We start from the raw sequence: 23827 nt of genomic DNA on the forward strand, positions 1-23827 counted from the left end.
ATGGGGTCAGGGGTCACACTGTATATGATAACTAGTACAGACACGCTACCTTTTGTAGGGTGAAGGGGTCAGGGGTAACACTGTATGATAACAAGTACAGACACGCTGCCTTTTGTAGGGCGATGGGGTCAGGGGTCACACTGTATATGATAACTAATACAGACACGCTACCTTTAGTAGGGTGAAGGGGTCAGGGGTCACACTGTATATGATAACTAGTACAGACACGATACCTTGTGTAGGGCAAAGGGGTCAGGGGTCACACTATATATGATAAATTTTGCAGACAGGCTACCTTTTGAAGGGCGATGGGGCCCCCGGGTCAGGGGTTACACTGTATTTGATAACTAGTACAGACACGCTACCTTTTGTAGGGCGATGGGGTCAGGGGTCACACTGTAATTTTTGTAGAGCGATGGGGTTGGGGGTCACACTGTATATGATAACTAGTACAGACATGCTACCTTTTGTAGGGATAAGGGGTTAGGGGTCACACTGTATATGATATCTTTTGAAGACACTCTACCTTCTGTAGGGCGATGGGGTCAGGGATGACCAGTTCACTGATGGCCACCATGTCATTTCCACATTTTAGAGCACCTCCATACACTAAGGTGTTGCTAATGGACATTATAGCACTGGAAACAAGAAGGTAAATAAGCTTTCACATGTCAGTAACTAAATCAGTAAAGAAGCTGTCATCCTCGATATCCAGGGCTATGCTCACTTTCGCTCTCTGCACCCAAGGAATATGTCATAGCAAAATCGAAGGCTCGGTGTGCTCCACCTAGCTTGTTGATGAGACAAGAAGACTAGTTTGATCTTTGGGTGTACATTAAACTAATCTCGCGGTCACGTAACAGTACAAATTAACAGGCTTTATAGTCGAGCGTCTCGATCTCCTTTGTAATCTTCAAAGGACAAGTATCAGCCTAGCGATTGGTCAGTTTTTTTACCTGAGACTAATCAAGCAGCTATCTTCGTGCCTTCAATTTTGCTGTGACATATTCCAGGGGTGTAGAGAGCCAAAGTGAGCGTATCCTCTGAATATCGAGGATGAGAAGCTGTCTGTTGACCATCATATACTGTATACCAGGAAATGTTCGCCCTGTCAAACTTTCACCCTACGCTGTTAAAACCCATATTCGCCCAGTGTCTATTTCGCTCTTCACATTTGATTGCTAAATTTAATATGTTGCCGACTAACGTTGGCTCTGATGTTAAATACGCCCTCATTGCCAAAGTTAAAAAATGGGCAAAAGTTAAACTGTGGTGAAAATTTTCCTGTTATACAGTATACACTTTAATACTAACCTGTGATTGATCAAAAGATATACATTTTCGTGGGACATTAAATTTTGTTTATTTCGTGGATAACAAAAATCCACGAAATTCAATTCCCACGAAAACATACATTTGGTATGATATAGATAGGAGAAAATCAGAAATCAGCGAAAAATAATGACCCTGAAACAGGCAAGTATATGAAAATCACGAAATTTTAACCAAACGAAAATAAATGATTCTTCAGTAACTATAAAGTATGCACACAAATCAAACAGAGAGTATTGCTTGCTTCATTGTACATGTACATAACATCTTGCCGATGATAAACATATTCCGTCTTTGCGTATTGCAGAGTTATCTGCTCTTGTGAGCAGGTATTTATTGTTACGTCATTTGTTTGCGAGATTAACGTCATCAATTTTTGAGAAACCGATGTAATTTTCTCACACAAACCAATTGCAATCACATAACAATCAATACCTGCTCACAAGAGAAGATAACTCTGCAATACGCAAAGACGGAATTGTTTAGTATTGAAGCCACTCCTCCAGTATACAGAATTATTGTAGTGGCAGCAACACCACACTGAACAAGTCACAGCACAAGGCTAAAGATGTTTGTTTGTTTGGGGTTTAATAATGATAATATTAACTCATTGACCCCTGAAGTTTCATAATGAACTATTCCAACCTTTGAATTGGAAGGGTTCAAATGTGTCTTCAGGGGTGAATGAGTTAATATACAACATTTGATATAGCGCCCTATCTAGCTAACTTAAGCCACTCTAAAGTGCTTTACAATACATAGATGTACAATTAATACAATAAGCATATACATTAATCAAAATAATTTTGAGGAATTCGCAGCAGCTGCCTTATCAGGCGCTTATTACTAGTCCTATGCCACCTGGCTAATATCTCCCTATGTGTGTATGCCTGCATGTGTGCTGGAGATATAATGTGTTCAGCCAACAGCCAAGCTTATAGGAAGATGGGTGCCTAAAAAGACACGGCCAAAAGGAGAGAGAAGGTTTTAGAGAAAGGAAAATATAGATTCCAAGTATTGCAATGGGGACAGTAGCTACTTACCAACTCTCCCTATTTAGGAGGTAAACTCCCGATTTTGGACCCTAAAATTTAGCATTTTCAACCAGTGAATTTGCTAAGCTAGTCCTATTTTCAAAGATCTGATGATTAAATCTGAAAGAACAGATCAAAAGATGCTATTTAAAAGTGTTATTTTCCCCTAGGGCATACATACACTCATTTTATTTATGCTTTAATTCTGAGAACGTGTAATCTCCCCCACGGAAATTTCAAAAAGTTGGCAAGTATGCAAGGTGAGCGAGTAGATCACTTTTGATTTCTGTTCTTTGTCACATTAGCCTTACCTGTTCATGCGGTACTGCAGATTCAGGTCAAACGTCGCACCGTTGTCATCCAAATGCTGAAACAAACTCTCGTCCATTCCAATACTCCTTTAACAAATGAAAATAGAGATATGTTTGTTTGTAATTCTACATGACAAACTATACAAAAGATTTGATGAAATAGCAATACAAATCTTGATATTGTTCAGCAATTTTTTGTCCTGTACTGTGCAATGAAGTATCTATGGTTTATATAATTGAGTTAATCATTTAGTACAAAATTATTGTCAAGCATCTACATATAGTGATGTAAGTTTTATGTTTTTACATGATCCATGTACATTCCAAAAGGGGGAAAATATATCAAACTTGAGAAAAGAAAACAATATTGGCAAAGGGTTGAAATGACTGGGACAAAAATTAATTGGTATATTGATCAAAATTTCATTTTTGAAAATGATACTTAATATTAATAAATTGCGCCTTTTTCTGTTAAAATAATGTTAATTTAGTGAAGGGACTCAGAGTTTGTTTTCCTGTCAAAGAGGTCACTGCCCTATTTTATGTAAAAACACTGCTTTTAACTTTGTAAAAGATAGAAAGACTATTTTCTCAAGGTATGAACTTTGACCCCCCCCCCAAATACCCAATTAAATCACAGTTGGTTAATGAAATGCATAGGAGACAGAAATGAAAATAATAATAATATACAACATTTATATAGCCCCCTAAATACTCTAAAGCACTTTACAACATATGGATAATAGTATTAGTTATAAAACAAGAAACCGCCAATGGCAATATGGCCGGATTGCTACAGTACATTTTCATGTAAAACATCACATGTGATAAGCATCCTTTAAGATACATAGGCCATGCAAGTTTAGTTACTTGGTAAGTGACCTTAACCAATCTTCTTAATCTGGTCAGTCAAGCGGAAAATGTAGGTCAGAAGAAGCATCCGAAGCATCACATGTGATTAGCATCCATAGATACATCTATAAGACATGCAAGTTAAGTTGATGTGGGATGATTAATAACTTGGAAACTGAGCTTAACCATTCTTCTTAACCTTAATGCAGACAGACGGACAGACAGACAGACAAACGGACGGACGGACGGACGGACGGACAGACATATGGGCAGACAGATGGACGGGAATCGCCAATCTATAAGCCCTAATTGTGTTGCAATCCGGCCAAAAATGCAAACAAATTGCCAAAATTTGCTTAAATATCCTTGTTGAATTTGGCCAGGGTCTTTGACTTTCTAATAACAGAAACACGATGGTTCCAGTGTTACCTTGCTTCCTGACTTTGTACCACTGGTGGGAGCTGTTTGGGGTCGCCCACAAGTACAAATCTGTCCGCAGAGAACAGCGGGCCGAGACAAGCCGGCTGTAACACCTGTGACGCCTCGTCCACTATACATACGTCAAATCGGCGCTGGGTAAACAGGGGATGATTCACTCCTAAGCAACTGGTCGCAACTATTTTCTGGGAGAGTTAGAAATAATAATAATTACATGTAGACCTAATGGGAAATTTTCTTCAGCAAATTGTTAAGCAATTAATGTTTTAGAAAATGTTGCTATGGTCCCATAACACAAATTGCTATTGATGACAAGCTAAATAATAAAACCAGGTAGGGCTTAATGTTAGTTTGTCAGCAATAGAAATGTGCGTTATAGGACCATAACAATTTATTTGCTAAAATATTCATTACTTATTTATTTAGTTATTTCGAAGAGTTTTTGAACAGCAAATTAAGTATTGACAATAATATTAATGAAATTGATGACGTTACAATAACAAATGTTGTTACAGTCTCACAACAATATCTACTTTATCAATGCATTACGATGGAAGGATGCAGAGCTAAATCAAAGTAGAATTTTCAGCGTGGAATTACTCGCGCCGAGTAAATTAGCAAAAAAATATTCACACACAAATATTTATTTACAGTTACTAGATGTAAAGAGTATGAAAACCAAAAAAAAAATAAAACCATGGCAAACACAAAAATGTTCACATTTTACATTATGCACTGTAATGAATGTTGTCTTTAGTAAATCACCAGAAAGAAAAAACAAAGACGAAGTTGTATTACCTTTCTGAACAGGCTGCTGGTATCTCTATCTAAATATTTTATCTGATATTTGCATATATTTTTTACAAAGTACAATCTCAATCAGACAAAAATATCCACAAATTGTTTTAAGATGCTGTTTTGCTGTCCAACATTAGCAAAGCTGTTTGCAATGAAGGCTTACCAAACCATCAAATAATGTCAAACAACAATAAAAGAATGCTATGCATGCCAGTAATGACCGTGACCTTCCTATATAAATTGTCTTTAACCTTTGTACCTGAGAATGGTAGAACTCCCGCAATTCTCCAACAGTGTTAAGGTTTTTGGTGAGATGGTCCGCAGAAAATTGTCGTATGTCGGGGTGGATCTTGTTACTTTTTCCAAGTCTCACAAAAGTAACATTATCCTGAAATTTAAGATTTTAAGGGTAGCATATAATAAGGGGAAAGCCAGCAACTGTTTGCAATACTGATATTTAGAATTTTAAATACAATTCAAGTTATTAATTACATAAAAAGTGTCTACATTAAATTTTAGCCAATTATAGTATCAAAGTACCAGATAATCTGAAAATAAAAAGTACTGATTGTAATGGGGGACCATTACAGAAGTCCCCCAAACTGCCCCAGGCCTATAGTCGCAAAGGTTTGCAAAACAGGTGTGGGGGTAGAGTTAACAGTGACATTACAAACTTACATACCAAGCTGAAGCAATATATGAAATGAGAGGGGCAAATGGTATCACCTTAGCGTATAAATGTGTTAATTTTATATATTTGAGGTCGTGGCAGCCATCTTGGATGCGCAGCTGTTAAAAAAAAATGTGTCTTGCACATCTAGGCACATGCCCCAATACTCATGTTAAGTTTCATTGGAATCCAACAAATAGTTTCAGAGAAAACGTGCAGACAAAATTTTAATGAGAAAAAGAAGGAGAAAAAAGAACAAACAAATTCGTGGAATTTAATCCCCCGCTTTCAGGACATATTGTAGGTAAACATTATTGAGGTAAGGTTTACACATGCGAGTATCGTGCTGTTGAGACATTGTGTATAGCTTGAAACTCGAAGAAAAAAAAAGCCTTATCTTATATTTGATAGAGTTATTAAGCAGAAACTGCAGATAATGACTCTGCCAAATGGAGTCCGATTAAAGTAGTTGTCAAAATTGACCGAGCCCTTAATGTGTTGAACCCTGTTACTAAGTTTGAAGAAAATCGGTTAACAAGATAATGACGTTTTTCAAGGGGCCATAACTCTGCCAAATGGGGTCCGCTGAAAGTGGTCATCAAACTTGGTGGCGAGCCCTTAATTATAAGGCACTAAACCGTGTGACCAAGTTTGAAGAAAATCAGTTAATATTTGTTGTAGTTATTGCACGGAAACAAAGTGTGACAGACAGACAGACAGATGGACAAACCCAAATTAATATCCCCCGTTTCGATGAAAGTGCCTTTACAGAAGTCCCCCAAACAGCCCCAATAGTCGCAAAGATGCAGAAATACATCTATATATCAAATTTGAGCAAAATCGACCAATATTTAATTTCGATCAATCAGAGGCTGTGGTGGCCATCTTGGATGTGCATCTGGGGAAAAAGGAGTTTTGCACACCTAAGCACACGCCCCAATATTCATGTGAAGTTTCATTGGAATACAACAAATAGTTAAAATTTCCATTGCTTACATTGTCAAAAAATCACTATCGCATATCAACAAAGAGTGGGATAGAGTAACTTTATCACCCTAATGATTTTACCCTGGACAGCAGAACTAAATACGTCATTTGGAATGGGCTACTCGACAAATTATTGTAATTTTCTGTTAGTTTCAGGTAGGATTTGCTTTTACTATACTGCGATGATAGATTTTTTTTTTACTAAATTGATATTTTACTAGTAAGAATTTGATAAATATAGGATCTTACATGAGTTTCCATTTCATATGAGATTTATGAAACGAGTCTTAGAACTTTTCAATTTTGCAAGCCTCTGGCGACCAAACCAGAAAAATTTGTGACAAGTTTCATATGAAATGAAAACCGTGTGTAAGATCCTTTTTATCACATAATCAAGATTTGTGGCATTTATTCATGCAAAACAACAATTTTCATGCAACCATGAAATGTAAAAAGCCACCATTTAGACTCCAGTGTGTAACTATGTGAAATCATGTACTTGTCCTAGGCGTGACATCACAATTGAAACAATTGAATCTTACAACCAATCACAGACCTGATAGGTCAATGGGTTAATACGCAAAATAATATGACATGGGTTTATTCACTGGATAACACAGTACATTATGTGATAAAATTGTATGTCATACTCATAAATTTTCCATGTTACAGCATTCGTAAAAGTTAGCTGCCCATGCAAAGCAGATTTTTTGAGATGTACAGTAGCAACAAAAACACAGACTCCTTACCTTTTTCAGTTTTTGGAGAATGTTGTCCACTGCTGAGTGAGTGTAGCTGGTCAGCAGTACGGACAATCCTAGCACCAGACACACCTTAACCAGAGCCACGATAGTGGACGTCTTACCTGGACAATGATAGTATAGTCAAGATAGAGATCAAAGCCGAAATAGAAAATGGAGTCAAGATAGAAAACAAATGAAGTCAAGCGACATTCATCCTAAAATTTCCTGGGATAGCGCTCACTTACGCTTTCTGCTCCCCTGACAAAATTGAAGGCACATCGTTATCAATTTGATTGGTTTTGGATGAAGAAAACTAACTAAATGCTAAACTGGTGCCTGTACATTTGATGTACTGTACATGTACATCATGGCATCAAACTAGCCTACTTGTATCTTCCACAAGTGGCACAAATACAGACCCTTCATTTTTGTCATGACATATTCCAGGGGTGCAGAGAATGTAAGTAAGCATATCCCTTGAAATATTGATGATGAACCACACTAAATCATCTTTAAAAACATCAAAATTTAAAGTAACAAATGAAAGTGTAAATGTTTTTGAAATGATTATATTTTTCAGTGTTTTTAAACATGCAAGGAAAACTGTACAGAATGCACTACTGTCAAATAGATCATTAATTGCCAATTAAAAATTCATTAAAAAGGGCCATTACTTTTGAACAACTTTAATGATGTGCCCAATAATGGTCTTGCTACTTAATTTCCATTAAAAATTCATATATTTTTTTAAAGATTTATAATGACCATTATTTTATAAAGTAATGACCATAAATATTTTATTACACCAGATGATTAATTTATGTCAAACTCTGTCATTTCAGGCAGGTATACCTGAAAGAGGTGAACAATTTCCTCACTTGAGACTTTGAACATTTCTAGCCATCTGCATTTTGTGGTAAGGAAATGCTTGCATTTTATTCAAGTTAAGTAAATAAGTGAAAATATTAGACACACTTTTCCATTATTCTCATTGGTTGGATCAAAATCATGTGGAAGTCGGTGATTTGTGATATTGATTTGGGCTACTATTTTTAGAAACAGCAGGTCAACAATGTATTGTCACGATGCTCTATGCTAAATGGGCTAATTAGCCTCCTGATGATTTAATCTTTATTCAGCATCTAATACTGTGTCTCGGTCAATATCACTGTCTGATCAGGTCTATGTAACCACACAGTCACCTCAACAAGAGTCCTTAATTGACATCCACATGCAAATGTTTATTTATAGGTTTTAGATGTAAAGAACATATAGATTTCAGAGCCATTGCCACGTTACAGTTAGTGTCAACCCTTTCACCACTGTAGAACATAATGGACTCTTCCAGATCAATGCATGGTAGAGTCTACTAAAGTTACATAGGGGTGAAAGGGTTAAGAGTCCTACATTTATGCAACCATTTCAACGGGGCAAACATTTCCGCTTTTTCTGCACTAGCCACAAACACTTTAAGCTAGTGGAAATGTACATGGGGAAATTAAACCGAACATGAGGGAAATTAAACCGTACATGAGGGAAATTAAACCGAACATGAGGGAAATTTAACCGAACATGAGGGAAATTAAATAGAACCATATGGGAACTACAACTTAACAATGAAACTGTAAGTCAACAACTGGAAATGTGTTTTGATTTAGGGAACTGACGAGAAGAGAGAAGAATGCTCTCACAAATAAAGCAATTATTTCCCCTTCAGCTAGGAAATTCATGGAATTTAATCTCTATTGAAATCTGCTAATGAATTTAACTTACCTGTGCCTGGGAAGCCCTTGATAAGAATGTAATCCTTACTCATCAAAACCTGTAAAAAAAATGATTTAACTAAAGTAATAAACAAGGCATTTGGATTGATATGTCTCATAAAATCTTAATGTAAATGGAGATGCTGACAAAGTCAATGGATCATGAAAGGTAGGCTGCATCCAGCATTCGACGCATCGGTTGAGGTGTACTACCTAAGATGCATCTATGGTCCAAGTTTGGTTGGTGTAGCACTTATACTTTCAGTGAACCTACCTTAAACGCAAAAACTTAATGTTGACGCAATCGCCGAAAAAGGAACACCTTAGTCTCGCTTCCGCTACTTCGTGGCAGCGAGACAATAATACAACATGTAGAACGAAATTTAAGAAAAGAAGAAAAGAAAAATACCCATAGCATATGCTAATCATAACTCTAGAACACTGTTGTTGATCATATTTCATCAAATCATCTCTATTTATATTTCATCAAAGTCCCACAAGTTACAGCTTTTTATTCAGAAGGGGAGCGCGGTGGCCAAGTGGTTAAGGAGTCCGAGTGAAATAAAGAGCCCTTCATGTCTTTACAGCAGTGTTTAAACACCAAGATATGTTGTTTGATTTTGGTTTGGTTTGTTTGTGTTTTACGTCCTATTAATTGTTTTTATTGGTGGAGGAAAGACGGAGTTCCCGGAGAAAAAACCACCAACCTACGGCCAGTACCTATAGCAACTGCCCCACGCAGGAGTCAAACCCGCCACCCAGTTTTCGAGGGCTAGTGGAAGCAGAATGTCAGACGCCTTAACCACTTGGCCACCGCGGCCCCCAGATCAAAGGCCAAGGGTACAAATCATTTTTTGTCTGATGTTTGAGTAAAGCTGTGTGACTGCATGTATAGATATTATACAGATGCCCCAACACGTTATTTTATCTACGCTTGGCACCCTTACTTCAATGAATACGGTACATTTACTTTAACTTTTCATTTTCAAAATGTATTTTATCTTTGGATTTGATATGCATGTCATGTACAGTTAAACCCTGTTGTAATGCAACCCGTTAAACCGCCAAACCCGCATATACCGCCATTAATTTACTCAGAATGGATTTCCCCAATGTGAATGGACCCGTTGTAACGCCAAACCTGCATTCCGCCATCTGCCATCATATTCCCAAAACAAATGGTTAAAATCACACTATTTTGACCTCGTTAAATACCGCCGATTGAGTCGACTACAAGTATATCCCAATGACAGGAATGTTACGTACGTGTGTACATTGTATTGTTACATGTGACTTCTGACTGATCACCAGGTAATCATCTGTACGTTTTGCACGCTCAACAATTTGATACATTAAATTACAATTTTGGAAAAAAAACATATTCTGAAGATTTTTTGTTTTTTTAAAGTATAAGTTCAGTTGGTGTGTGAACACTTGGGTTAAAAACGGTAAACCTGATAAACTGCCAAACTCGGTATACCGCCAAAATCACAATGGACAGAAGGTGGCGGTATAACAAGGGTTTATGGTAATAGGGAGACATGTATTCTCTCAGTTAACACCAAAAATCTGACACTCTCATGAGAGATGTGAAGTTTTAGTCACTTGTACCCAAATTTTATCGGAAATGATGTAATCCTTCTGAAATTGCTTTAAGCTAACAATCACAGGATGTTCATTGCTGCCTTTTCAAATGATAACAAAACGATCCTAAATCATTTTTCACACTTTGTAACTTTTTTAAACTCGGATTCCGTACTTACCTTTAGTATTGACATTTTCTGTGGCTTGTTTAGCGGCTTGAATATCTTTTTCACTGTTGAAAAGAAAAAAATAATAAATCCTCTTTCTATATTAGAAATAAAATTCATTACGAGACATTTGTCTTTAAAACAGGCCATTCAGATTGATATGTCTCGCCTGTACATGCCCCGCTTTGACCTTCAATGCACATATCAGAGAAACTAACTTAATGTTGATGGAGATGCTGACAAAGTCAATGGACCATAAAAGGTAGGCTGCATCCAACATTTGATGTATGGGTTGAGATGTACTACCTAAGATGCATCTATGGTCCAAGTTTGGTTGGTCTAGCACTTATACTTTCAGTGAAACTAATTTAAACGCAAAAACTGAATGCTGACGCCGCCGTCGCCAGAAAAGCAACACCTTAGTCTTGCTTCGGCTACTTCGTGGCGGCGAGACAAAAAGGAATTCTAACTTTTAGTTAACAACTCTGATGTCATTTTATTTGTGTAAACTATTAACCAATTATGCAATCAATTATTGATCAGTTATCAACGATGATTTTACACCAATTGTCCATCACTATCGTCAGCTTTGATCTGTATAAGGGTTAAATTGAGAGAGAGAGAGTTGACAGATATGATGTACAGCATAAACAGTAATAACTCACCACTTTCAATGTCGGACTTGGAAAGCTTCGGCAAGAACTCAGATTTAGATCTGTCTATTATCAAAGACCGCAATCTTACACTGCAAAGGATACAAAACAAGCTATGGAGTTCCTTATATATCAAAACAGGTTTGAAACGAACCTTCAGGCTTCAGCACCTAACTAATACATATATATCAAGTTTATACCAAACCCCACCCTGGAAATTCCGAGGGTTAAGTTTTCTGCACTCATAATGAAATTGACATGTTTTCGTAGTATTTTACAGCCCATTGACAATTTGAGCGATTTAGCACCATACAACACTAAAAATAGATAATGTAATGGAACAGGCCAAAAGAGAAACAGTATTTTTTACCTGCGAGGATTGTCAGCCATTAGACGGGAAAAGCTCTAAAGAGAAACAGTATTTTTTACCTGGGAGGATTGTCAGCCATTAGACGGGAAAAGCTCTAAAGAGAAACAGTATTTTTTCCCTGCGGGAATTGTCGGCCATTAGACTGGACAAACTCTAAAGAGAAAAAGTATTTTTTGCCTGCGGGAATTGTCAGCCATTAGACGGGACAAACTCTAAAGAGAAACAGTAATTTTCACCTGCGGGAATTGTCAGCCATTAGACGGGGCAAACTCTAAAGAGAAACAGTATTTTTTACCTGCGGGAATTGTCGGCCATTAGACTGGACAAACTCTAAAGAGAAAAAGTATTTTTTACCTGCGGGAATTGTCAGCCATTAGACGGGACAAACTCTAAAGAGAAACAGTAATGTTCACCTGTGGGGATTGTCAGCCATTGGACTGAACAAACTCTAAAGAGAAACAGTATTTTTTACCTGCGGGGATTGTCAGCCATTGGACTGAACAAACTCTAAAGAGAAACAGTATTTTTTACCTGCGGGGATTGTCAGCCATTGTACTGAACAAACTCTAAAGAGAAACAGTAATTTTTACCTGTGGGGATTGTCAGCCATTAGACGGGGCAAACTCTAAAGAGAAACAGTAATTTTTACCTGCGGGGATTGTCGGCCATTAGACGGGACAAATTTGTATACAGGATAGCTGAGGTGCTGTACCCATCATATTTGTCCAGGCGAAATGTCACTCCACGGATCTCTGCCAGTCGTGGTAGACTCTCACTGAATCACAGAAATTACGAATGTCATCACAACCAAACATTTACCTCATTAACAATACTGACTCTTACTTTTGTTAAGTTATTAACGATCGAGGAAATACACTGCATAACAACTTCTCGTTATTTGGGATGACTCAACCCTTTCACCCCTACATAACTTTAGTAAACTCTTCCATCCATTGATTTGAAAGAGTCCATTATGGTCTACAGTGGTGAAAGGGTTAAAGGGCTGCGGTATCTAAGTGTAAAAAGGCATCTGACTGTTTACAGTCACTAAGCAACCATTACTTTTATGGTCCCCTCCCTTTAAAATGATAGGGGCTTTAAATTAAAATACAACCTCTATTATTATGATTTTTTTTCATTCATGTCAAAGAGGAGTTTTAGACTTATATGAAATCTTGCAAGGGAGAAAGTACTCTAGTATATATTCTACCTTTCTGTGACCAGCTCCAAAGTGTCTGCACCCAGGTTTTGTAGTGTCCCCATGCAGACAGCAATCATACTGGGTTCCTCCGAGCTTACAATGACATAGTCTCCAGACATGAGCCCTACGGTTCTCAGATCCTTGGAAAATCCCCTAAAAAACACACATACAAAAACAGTTTATATAAAAAAAAAAAGTAGATAAAAAATAAAAATAAAACATTTTTCCACAATGGGATGACCAGTTTGCATGAGATGAGATTGATAGTGAACTGGAAAATGACTTTAGGACATGACTGCCCCTACTGCCATGCAAACTACTGTCATTGGTTCACAAATTTTTATAACTACCAATTGTGACCTTGGTCTTCACCTTGGAAACCTGAAATAGAAACTCTTTCTAGGTTACTTTTATACTTGACCTTCGCATGAAATTTGATCGAAACCAGCTATGAAATGAAGTAACTAGAGTGTAGTCACCGAGTTGGTTGGGAAATTTCTATAAATAGTAACAATTTTACCTTAGCCTCCCTATTGGAACCCTCCAATAAGAACTCATTCAAGTTATTCTTGTACTTGACCTCTGTATAATGTTTGATTAAAATCTGTCAACAAATGAATTCACTAGAGCAATGACATTTATTGGAACAGGGCAAAAAGTAATGGGATGGGACCAGTGGGAGATGGGTAACACTACATGCATACAGGTTGTTTTTTTTAGCACATGCAGTTTTTCAATGAATATGATAGATTTAATCTTATTTTACTTCACCAAAACAACTTATCTTACCTGTTTTTGGACCAATTTCTTGTAAATTTGATGAAACACATTTCATCATCAGCAGTGGATTTCTGATCAACCAGTGAACACTTGGTAGTTGAGTTTTCGTCCATCACCAGAGTCAGTCTACAGATGCACTCTCCTAGAGCCTCCCTAGCAAGCCAAGCAATGAGGTTACAGCTTTAATAATAATAATAACAAGCAAATTCGTGGAATTTATATCCCCCGCTTGCAGGACATATTGTAGGTTAACATTATTGAGGTTAGGTTTAAACATGTGAGTATCGTGCTGTTGAGACATAATGTATAGCTTGAAACTTGAAGGGGAAAACAAAATCCTATACCTCATTGATTATCCGTAAATATGCACATTTAATCACATCGGTTGGCAAACTTAGCATGAGTTGGATGTGCATAAATAATTTGGTTGAAACATCTTAACAATATCTACAGCAATTATCACACGAAATCCAAAGAGTGCCCGAGATGGTTGGAAAGACAGAGGAACACAAACATTGTTATCAAGTTAGAAGGAATTTGGCTAATATTTGCTAGAGTTATTAAGCGGAAAACTGCATTTCATTATTCAAGGGGCCATAACTCCACCAAATGGGGTCTACTGAAAGTGGTCATCAGACATGGCCGAGCCCTTTAGGCATTTAACCCTGCAACCAAGTTTAAAGAAAATCGGTTAACATTTGTTGTAGTTACTGCACGGAAACGAAGCGCAGCAGATAATGATGTTTTTCATTATTCAAGGGGCCATAACTCCACTAAATTGGGTCCACTGAAAGTGGACTTCGAATTTGGCCTAATCCTGAAGGCATTTATCCATGAGACCAAGTTTGAAGAAAAATCGGTTAACATTTGTTGTAGTTATTGCACGGAAACGAAGCGTGACAGACAGACAGATAAACCCAAATTAATATCCCCCGTTTCAGTGAAAGCGAGGATAATAATAATAATAATAATTGGAGGTTCTTATATGTACAGCTTTATCACAACCTATTTTGTGGGTCGTCTCAAAGCGCTTCACAAATTATTATCCGTGGTTATAGGGCCTTTGCAACCAGCCAATATCTTTCTCAACTCCCTCAGGGAAGCATACAGCCGGTGCTGCCATTTCGGCACTCACAGCTAGTATTCTACAATTTTAGCACTGCCCAACCAGGGGCCACTTGTGTAAAACATCTCAAAATTGAGGAAAATCTCAAGCAATGTATAGTCTATGGGAAATCTTAGACTTGAGGAAATCTCAAGAGTTGAGATGTTTTATACAAGTGGGGCCAGGTACTCATATACAGCTGAGTAGACTGGAACTAGCGGAGTTAAGTATCTTGCTTAAAGATACAACACAGTGCCGTGTCGTGACTCGAACCCGCAACCCTTCAGTCACGAACCTGGCATCCAACCGCTAGACTACCACACCTCTGTAATGTATAGTCAAACCTGTATTGCATTGGTAACTGATGGTCCTCTATATAAGTTTTTGTGAAAATAGTTTCCATATTGTTTCATGGTCATAACTATAAGTAGAGAGACTGGCCAATCAAAACAAGTGTTATAATGAAACTTAAAATAGCACACACTATTGGTCTAATTATGACGTATCAAATATCCGTTAAAGGTATCGTGAATTGATGCAAGTAAACGCAATACAACTGCATTGAGGTGAAATAGTGACACCTCTAGGTGATCTCAGCTGTTTGTCACAACACATCCACTCACCTGTGTATGAACGTATCTGTGTATGACCTAACCTGTATCTGACCTTACCTGTGTATGACCTAACCTGTATCTGACCTTAGCTGTGTATGACCTAACCTGTATCTGAGCTTACCTGTGTATGACCTTACCTGTATATGACCCTCCTTGTGTATGGTCAAATCTGTGTATGATTTAGCTGTGTATGAACTTTCTTATGTATGACCTTACCAGTATGTGACCTATAATTTGTATTACCGTACCTGTGTATGACTTAACCTGTTTATGACCTTACCTGTGTATAACCTTACTTGTGTATGGCCAAACTTGAGTATGACCTTACCTGTGTATGACCTTGTATATAACGTATAACCTTACCTGTGTATGACCATACCTCTGTATAACGTATAACGTTATCTGTGTATGACCTCACCTGTGTATGATCATGACCTTACTTGTGTATAACCTTATCTGTGTATGACCTCACCTGTGTATGACCTTACCTGTGTATGACCTACCTTACCTGTGTATGACCTACCTTACCTGTGTATGACCTTATCGGTGTATAACCTGACCTGTGTATGACCTTACCTGTGTATGACCTTATCTGTGTATGACCTTATCTATGTATGACCTTATCTGTGTATTACCTTACCTGTGTATGACCTTACCTGTGTATGACCTTACCTGTATATGACCTTACCTGTGTTTGACCTAACCTGTATATGACCTTACAATGTACCTGTGTATGACCTAACCTGTATATGACCTTACCTGTATATGACCTTACTTGTTGAAGATCTCACTTACCTTTGTGGTCCAGTTTTACACCAGATCTTTCTTAGACCCGACCGAATATTGGCCTGAGACTCCAGGTCCAGCATGAGGCACCAGTGTGTGAAGTACTCTAGGTGGGAGGGTGATAGATGAGCCAGCGTGTCGGGAACCAGGGTAGACATTGCGTGACTGGACGGTAGACTGCGCTCCTCAACCCTGTCAGTAAACAACTGTGACTTACATTTCTCATCTGGATATATTTATCAAGCCTCTTTATTTTGGGAGAAAAGTAGCTAAATCTATTTACACCCAATTTACACTTTTAAATTTAGCAGAATTCCCTGCAGTACACCCTTCTACATTAAATAACTACACAATAATTTTGTTTTAAGGTCCCCACACACTAACATCGGGCCAACAATAGTAATTAATATACCTGGCAAGTTGAAATTAAGATCCCCGTACACTAACATCGGGCCAACAATAGTAATTAATATACCCAGCAAGTTGAAATTAAGATCCCCGTACACTAACATCGGGCCAACAAGAGTAATTTATATACCCGGCAAGTTGAAATAACTTGTTTCATAATTGTTGTAAAATACATAAATAAGTGTATATAGTATCATTTTTTTTTATTATGTTATGTTTTAAGCTTGGTAGCAAAGCAATAAAGTTAAAAACTAGACAACTATTGGGGCAGTGTATTCTCTCTACAAAACTCTTGAGCAACATTACATAATGCTGGACTTTTTATCAAATTAACTTATTCACCCCTGAATTTCATAATGAACTTTTCCAACCTTTGAATTGAAAGAGTTCAAATGTGTCTTCAGGGGTGAATGAGTGAACATGGATATTTGTTGTCCAGAGAAAGGTGTTATTCTTAGAGACCAACGGGTATTTGTGTCGAAAAACCACATCCTAATGTACACATGTATCAACTGTAATTTTCTATTTTCATATTGCCATTGTAATGCTTTGCAGATATATAATTAGAGATATACAATTAGCCTGAGTTTCCTCTGGCCCTGACACCAGACTTAGACATTTTATCAGATAACCTTAGATGTCTGGTGTGGGGCCAGAGCGAACTGCTATATGAAAACATCAAACTCTCCGACACTGTTTGTTATTGGGGAGTGACGTTGCCTTATCGACAAAAGACGCGGTCTTGAAATCTTCTAAGCAAGAATGATGTATTCCATTTTCGGTCCAGATTAGTACGGCTTGTTTATTAGTCACTCCCATGACCTACAAAAATGGCGTTCACTCAGGTGGGAAATTTTGAACGATTGAAAATTGAGGACTCTATTGACGGGATTAAGCAGCTATTGGTGATAATAAGAGCGGTTGTTGAACAATAAATAACCCATATATCGATATATGTGAGGTATGTGTTGTGTCATAGTCAATTTTTGTTGTCAGCACCTCAAAACTCTCCAATACCAAACAGTTTCAGAGAACTTCACGTTTTCATATAACAGTGCGCTCTGGCCCCACACCAGACATCTATATGTCAAAATGTCTAAGCCTGGTGTCAGGGCAAGAGGAAACTCCGGCTAGTAACACCAGACATATATCTGTCAAAATGTCTAAGCTTGGCGTCAGGGCCAGAGGAAACTCGGGCTAGTAATACCAGACATCTATCTGTCAAAATGTCTAAGCCTGGTGTCAGGGCCAGAGGAAACTCTGGCTAGTAACACCAGACATCTATCTGTCAAACTGTCCAAGCCTAGTGTCAGGGCCAGAGGAAACTCCGGCTACTAACACCAGACATATATCTGTCAAAATGTCTAAGCCTGGTGTCAGGGCCAGAGGAAACTCTGGCTAGTAATACCAGACATCTATCTGTCAAAATGTCTAAGTCTGATGTCAGGGCCAGAGGAAACTCGGGCTAGTAACACCAGACATCTATCTGTCAAAATGTCCAAGCCTGGTGTCGGGGCCAGAGGAAACTCGGACTAATATATAATGAACTGAATAAAAGAGATGGTATTTCTTTATACAATATTTATTTTTTACTGCAAGTGAAAGTGACTTCTAGCCTGGATATTTACTGCTACATTCAGAGGTTACGCTCACTTACATTCTATGCCACCCTGGAATATGACAAAGCAAAATTGAAGGCTCTGTATGATCCTACCCACCATGTGGAAGATACAAGTACGCTGTTGTGATCCTTTTATGTACATCAAAATAACTGTGCAGCAGTGTAACATGAAATTTTAACAGTAATAATAATTTGAGGTTCTTGCATACCGCTTTATCACAACCTAGTTCTTAGGTTGTCTCAAAGCGGTTCACGAATTATTATCCGTGGTTATAGGGCCTTCGCAACCAGCCAATATCTTTCTTAACTCCCTGCAGGGGAGCATACAGCCGGTGCTGCCATTTCGGTGCTCACAGCTAGCATTCAACAATTCTAGCACTGCCAAACCACATATTCATTTACAGCTGAGTAAAGTATCTTGCTCATAGATACAACACAGTGCCGTGCCGTGACTCGAACCCCCCCCCCCCCTTGTGGATGATACAAGTACACTAGTGTGATCCTTTGATATTCATGTTCATCAAAAGAACTGAGCAGCAGTGTAACGGTTAACTTTACTGGCTCTTAAGTCCACTGTCACTCCTCTATAATTATTAAAGGACAGGCAGCATTGTGATTGGTCAGGACTTGTTTATACCTGAAACCAATCAAATTGCTAACTGTACATGTATATATATGTGTGCCTTCGATTTTGTCATGACATATTCTAGAGGTGCAGAGATCGTTTTAAAGTGAGCCTAACCCCTGGAGTATCAAGGATGCTACTACTATTTTCCTTTTTCAATTAACCAACATTTAAAAGGAAAGCATACAAAAATGTTTTTCTGAACATTATAATTAAGCAGCCAGTGACTGAAACTTATGCAAATAAAACTCTGCTTACCCTACTTACCCGAGTTTTGTGTGTCTACCCTACAGTTTTTATTGGCATTTAGTGATATGCACTGTTAAATTCTGGACTCTTAATTGCTCTATATCAGCACAGTATAAATAGTAAAAATATTAAAAAAAATTATTTTTTTTAAAATGCCTACCTATAGCTACCTACCCTAGATTTTTCTACCTACCCTTAAGTTTTTATTGGCATTTAGTGATATATGCAGTGTTAAACTCCTGCTCTATATATATAAGCATAGTAAAAATGTTTTCCAAAATTAAAAAAATTGCCTTCCTATACTACCTTCCCTATATTTCTTCTGAGGATGATAGGAGAAACGCAGATAAGAGTTAATCTAAAATTAGCATCATGCAAGATTGCTGTCACTGGTATTTGGCTAAGAATGTTGTATCCCAGTAAACAAATCACTAAAGGTCCAACTTACCTCTGGAACGCTGCACAGTGCAGAAGATGTGGACATTTCGGACATGTCCTAGAGTTGTTGATAGGGTCAGGAAGGCGGCCAAAACTAAACACAGTTTTTCCGTCCTCGATTGACCTCTTCACCTGCTGGTCCAGGAAATGCGCCATCTCATTCCTCAGCTGTATCAAGCCTGATCACAACACAAACAATAACAATCTTACGTGACGTTTATAGGAAAAGTTCAATTTAAGCATTTACCGTATAACAGATTAATAGAATCCATCCCTGATGTGAGGTATATGGATAAGGTCATTCTAACCCAAGGGATACAACACTGAGCAGGAGACCCTCTGCAAAGCCTTGGGTCTTCTGCTCAATATTTTAAAATTGTTTATTTTTATTGGCATACCTTTCTGCATGTTTATTTTCCAACTTGAAACACCTAAGATAATTAAGGACTGGACTAGGTAGTAAATTTTCTTATTGATGTGTAACAAGAGAAAGAGAAAATGGAACAGGAAACCGGGAGTCCAGACCCCCAGAACTCTAGAAGGACGCTCTACTAATTGAGCTAACTGGTTGCCAACGATCGACACAGTACAGTGTTGCTACATTCCTCCCTCCTTTTTCTAAGTCTTCGACCCTGAAGACAACACTATTTACAACCCAGGTTCGGATATCCCCTTGCCAAGCGTCCTCCCAATGCTTAATACAAGGGTTGGCAAGCTTCCCAATTTTGCAACAGGAGAAAGAGAAAAGGTAATGGCCAGGCCGAGGTTCGAACCCAGGACCCTCCAAACTCTAGACAGATGCTCTACCAATTGACCTATACCTGGTCATCAACGATCGACCCAGTCATGTTCGACGACAGATGTATAGACTTAAAACCGAAGTGCACTCTGAATAAATTGCAAAGCAGTTTATGTAAAGAGTGAACTTTGATTTTATATTTTTCAATAGAAAAAAATATTATTCCTTAGATGCAGAGAATGTAAGTAAGCGTCATGTTAATGATCAAGAGGTTGCATGAAACAAAAAAGGCCATCACTCAATGCCCCTCCACAAATGAGGTGGTGGCATAATGATTAAAAGCCTGATCTAACCCAAATGATAAATAACCGACCTCTCTGGCTGAGGTGGTCGGCAGGAATGAGCTTCATGCTGGGTTCCTTCAGGTATAACAGAAGTCCTTGTTTTGGATCAGCACGTCGGTCAGAGCTCATCATGCTGTACAGAGTTACCTGCCCTTTGTGCTCCAAAGAAAATGACGGACGTCCTGTTTTCAACTCGAGTGGAATTGTCAATTTTTCACCCAAACCTTTTGGTCGGGACTTTTTCTGTAAAATAAGAAGTTATTGATTAAATAAGAATAGGTTCATTAGAGGGTATTATTAGACACTATCGCCTTTAGAGGGTAATATTAGACACTATCACCTTTAGAGGGTAATATTAGACACTATCACCTTTAGAGGGTAATATTAGACGCTATCACCTTTAGAGGGTAATATTAGACGCTATCACCTTCTACTAAATAGTGCAAGATATATTGGATTATTTGGTTTTGGTTTATCAAATAACTTCTATGACCCTAACGATTGGTCAGTATGAGAAAAGTCAAGAAGTTGAGATTGACTTGAGAATGGATTTACCCAATTTCCAATTTGGAATTATTTTTTTCAACACATAGAGCCGGCTCATGCTATATGACATGATGTCATGGACTTAACAAAGTATCCATTAATTAAAAGTACACAGCATAAGAAAATGGTCCACCATTAACAATTCATTATAAAATGAATTAAAAATCTTGTGAGGAAATTAAAAACAACACTGTTTAAGCGTAAATATGTACATGGCACACCTAATGACAAAATGTCCCTCCATAGCTTTTTACAGTTGATGGTATTTTCCCACACAAATCTGTCTACATTTGTCTGTGGCTGAGGATCTCAACGATTATTAGAAGTGGGTAACAAGATATGGTATTAATCTATGTGTATATATATGGTATAAATCTGTCTACATTTATCACTGGTAGTAGTACGTATACATAGATGATAAACAGTTTATCACATATTGTTTTCAAGGTTTTCTAATTATTCAATACTCGCACATGGATAAAACCCCTAGTCCACCTGCAGTTTCCGATCCATATAATCCAGCTTTATTTTTGTTTGGTTTGTTTGTGTTTTAAGTCCTATTAACAGCTATGGTCATTTGAGGACGTGCCAGGTTTTGGTGGTGGAGGAAAGCCGGAGTTCCTGGATAAAAAACCACCAACCGACGGCCAGTAACTGGCGACTACCCCACGTAAGTCTCGAACCCGCGACCTAATGGTGGATTGCATGGCTAGTGCTGGAGGAACACAGGTAAAATCTTCAGGGTCCAGTACTCTGAATATAAACTAACTGTGCTGACTATAAACCAACCGTGCTGACTTTTAACCAACCGTGCTGACTTTTAACCAACCGTGCTGACTTTTAACCAACCGCGCTGACTTTTAATTTCAGTAAAATGTCAGCATTAATTATTGTTGGATGATAGTCAGCATGGTTGGGTTATAGTACCATGATATGAGGAAAGCCAGAATTTTGTAGTCACCAGTGTGGTTAGTGGTAGCAGTATGTCTATTGGGTTTGACTATATAACCTAGAGTGTGAAGTATTTATACACTGCGAACAACTTAACCGGAAAAGTTTGATGAAACCCTCCATAGTAAAAAGCCTGTGATATGTACCATGTTGCAGAGCCTTTACTCACCCTTACTTCCACAGTCAGATCTATCTTTCCTTTCACACCAAATCTGTAAATACAAAGAAAATCCATTACATTCATTCTAGTGATCACAGACACCTGTCTACAGCAAAAGTCTTAACTATGATGACAATTTTTATTATCAATGCCATGATTTGCATTTGACAGAAAAGATTGGTTCGGTTTAATTTTGTTATGAAAGAGTTGCGTTAGTAAGCTAATATGATTAACTTTGACGAACACATTTGAGTCAATATATGGTGATAAGATAATACTACACTGGCGAACAGATATGGCTTACTTGGTAACTAGATACAGTGAAGTAGGAGGTTTGGCAACCTAATACAGATAAATAGGCTGCTATTACCGATAGTGATACAACATGTGTTATCTTTGCGACCAAATATATGTTACCTTGGTGACCAGATATATGTTACCTTGGTGACCAGATATTCTCCTCTATGTCCTTGATCTTCGTGATGAGGACATCATCATCCCCCTGCTTCTTTCTGAAAATAAAACAGGATTAATCTTTCAAAAGATTTGACAATGGACTGGATTACATAAAACGTTTGAGCCCCTATTTATAACACTGCCTGACCACTGCTAGTGTACTACTGTATACACTGTTGTAGTTGTACTTACGTCTGAGCCCCTAACACTGCCTGACCACTGCTAGTGTTCTACATTATACACTGCTGTAGTTGTACTTACGTCTGTGCCCCTATCACTGCCTAACCACTGCTAGTGTTCTACATTATACACTGCTGTAGTTGTACTTACGTCTGTGCCCCTATCACTGCCTGACCACTGCTAGTGTATTGCTGTATATACTGGTGTAGTTGTACTTAGTCTGAGCCCCTAACACTGCCAGACCACTGCTAGTGTACTGCTGTATACACTGTTGTAGTTGTACTTCCGTCTGAGCCCCTAACACTGCCTGACCTCTGCTAGTGTTCTACATTATACACTGCTGTAGCTGTACTTACGTCTGAGCCCCTAACACTGCCTGACCTCTGCTAGTGTTCTACATTATACACTGCTGTAGCTGTACTTACGTCTGAGCCCCTAAAACTGCCTGACCACTGCTAGTGTTCTACATTATGCTCTGCTGTAGTAGTTCTTACGTCTGTGCCCCTATCACTGCCTGAAGTAAGAACAACTACAACAGTGTACTGCTGTATACACTGTTGTGGTTGTACTTACGTTTGAGCCCCTAACACTGCCTGACCTCTGCTAGTGTTCTACATTATACACTGCTGTAGTTGTACATACGTCTGAGCCCCTAACACTGCCTGACCACTGCTAGTGTCCTACTGTATACACTGCTGTAGTTGTACTGACGTCTGAGCCCCTCACACTGCCTGACCACTGCTAGTGTTCTACATTATGCTCTGCTGTAGTAGTTCTTACGTCTGTGCCCCTATCACTGCCTGAAGTAAGAACAACTACAACAGTGTATACAGCAGTACCCTACCAGTGGTCAGGCAGTGTTAGGGGTTCAGACGTCAGTACAACTACAACAGTGTATACAGAAGTACACTAGCAGTGGTCA

At 38.2% G+C, this 23827-nt stretch overlaps 1 protein-coding gene across 3 annotated transcripts in view; it reads right to left on the minus strand.

The window, feature by feature from the left end:
- Positions 1 to 23827, minus strand: part of LOC110443550 (DNA replication ATP-dependent helicase/nuclease DNA2-like) — a 48193-nt gene that overhangs the window by 11144 nt on the left and 13222 nt on the right. For all 3 annotated transcript variants that reach the window (XM_021487824.1, XM_021487826.1, XM_021487823.1), the window contains exons 13-28: positions 22710 to 22781; positions 22279 to 22321; positions 20642 to 20855; positions 19540 to 19708; positions 16198 to 16380; positions 13693 to 13836; positions 12913 to 13056; positions 12352 to 12477; positions 11345 to 11424; positions 10692 to 10744; positions 8939 to 8987; positions 7172 to 7287; positions 5025 to 5153; positions 3959 to 4152; positions 2678 to 2764; positions 527 to 638 (exon numbers count right to left, since the gene is read on the minus strand). In XM_021487824.1, coding sequence (XP_021343499.1) covers positions 527 to 638; positions 2678 to 2764; positions 3959 to 4152; positions 5025 to 5153; positions 7172 to 7287; positions 8939 to 8987; positions 10692 to 10744; positions 11345 to 11424; positions 12352 to 12477; positions 12913 to 13056; positions 13693 to 13836; positions 16198 to 16380; positions 19540 to 19708; positions 20642 to 20855; positions 22279 to 22321; positions 22710 to 22781 — 1915 coding nt within the window. The remainder of the gene's footprint in view (positions 1 to 526; positions 639 to 2677; positions 2765 to 3958; positions 4153 to 5024; positions 5154 to 7171; positions 7288 to 8938; positions 8988 to 10691; positions 10745 to 11344; positions 11425 to 12351; positions 12478 to 12912; positions 13057 to 13692; positions 13837 to 16197; positions 16381 to 19539; positions 19709 to 20641; positions 20856 to 22278; positions 22322 to 22709; positions 22782 to 23827) is intronic.

The sequence above is a fragment of the Mizuhopecten yessoensis genome, unplaced genomic scaffold (genome assembly GCF_002113885.1).
Source record: "Mizuhopecten yessoensis strain PY_sf001 unplaced genomic scaffold, ASM211388v2 scaffold716351, whole genome shotgun sequence".
In the NCBI taxonomy this organism is placed as follows: Eukaryota; Metazoa; Mollusca; class Bivalvia; order Pectinida; family Pectinidae; genus Mizuhopecten; species Mizuhopecten yessoensis.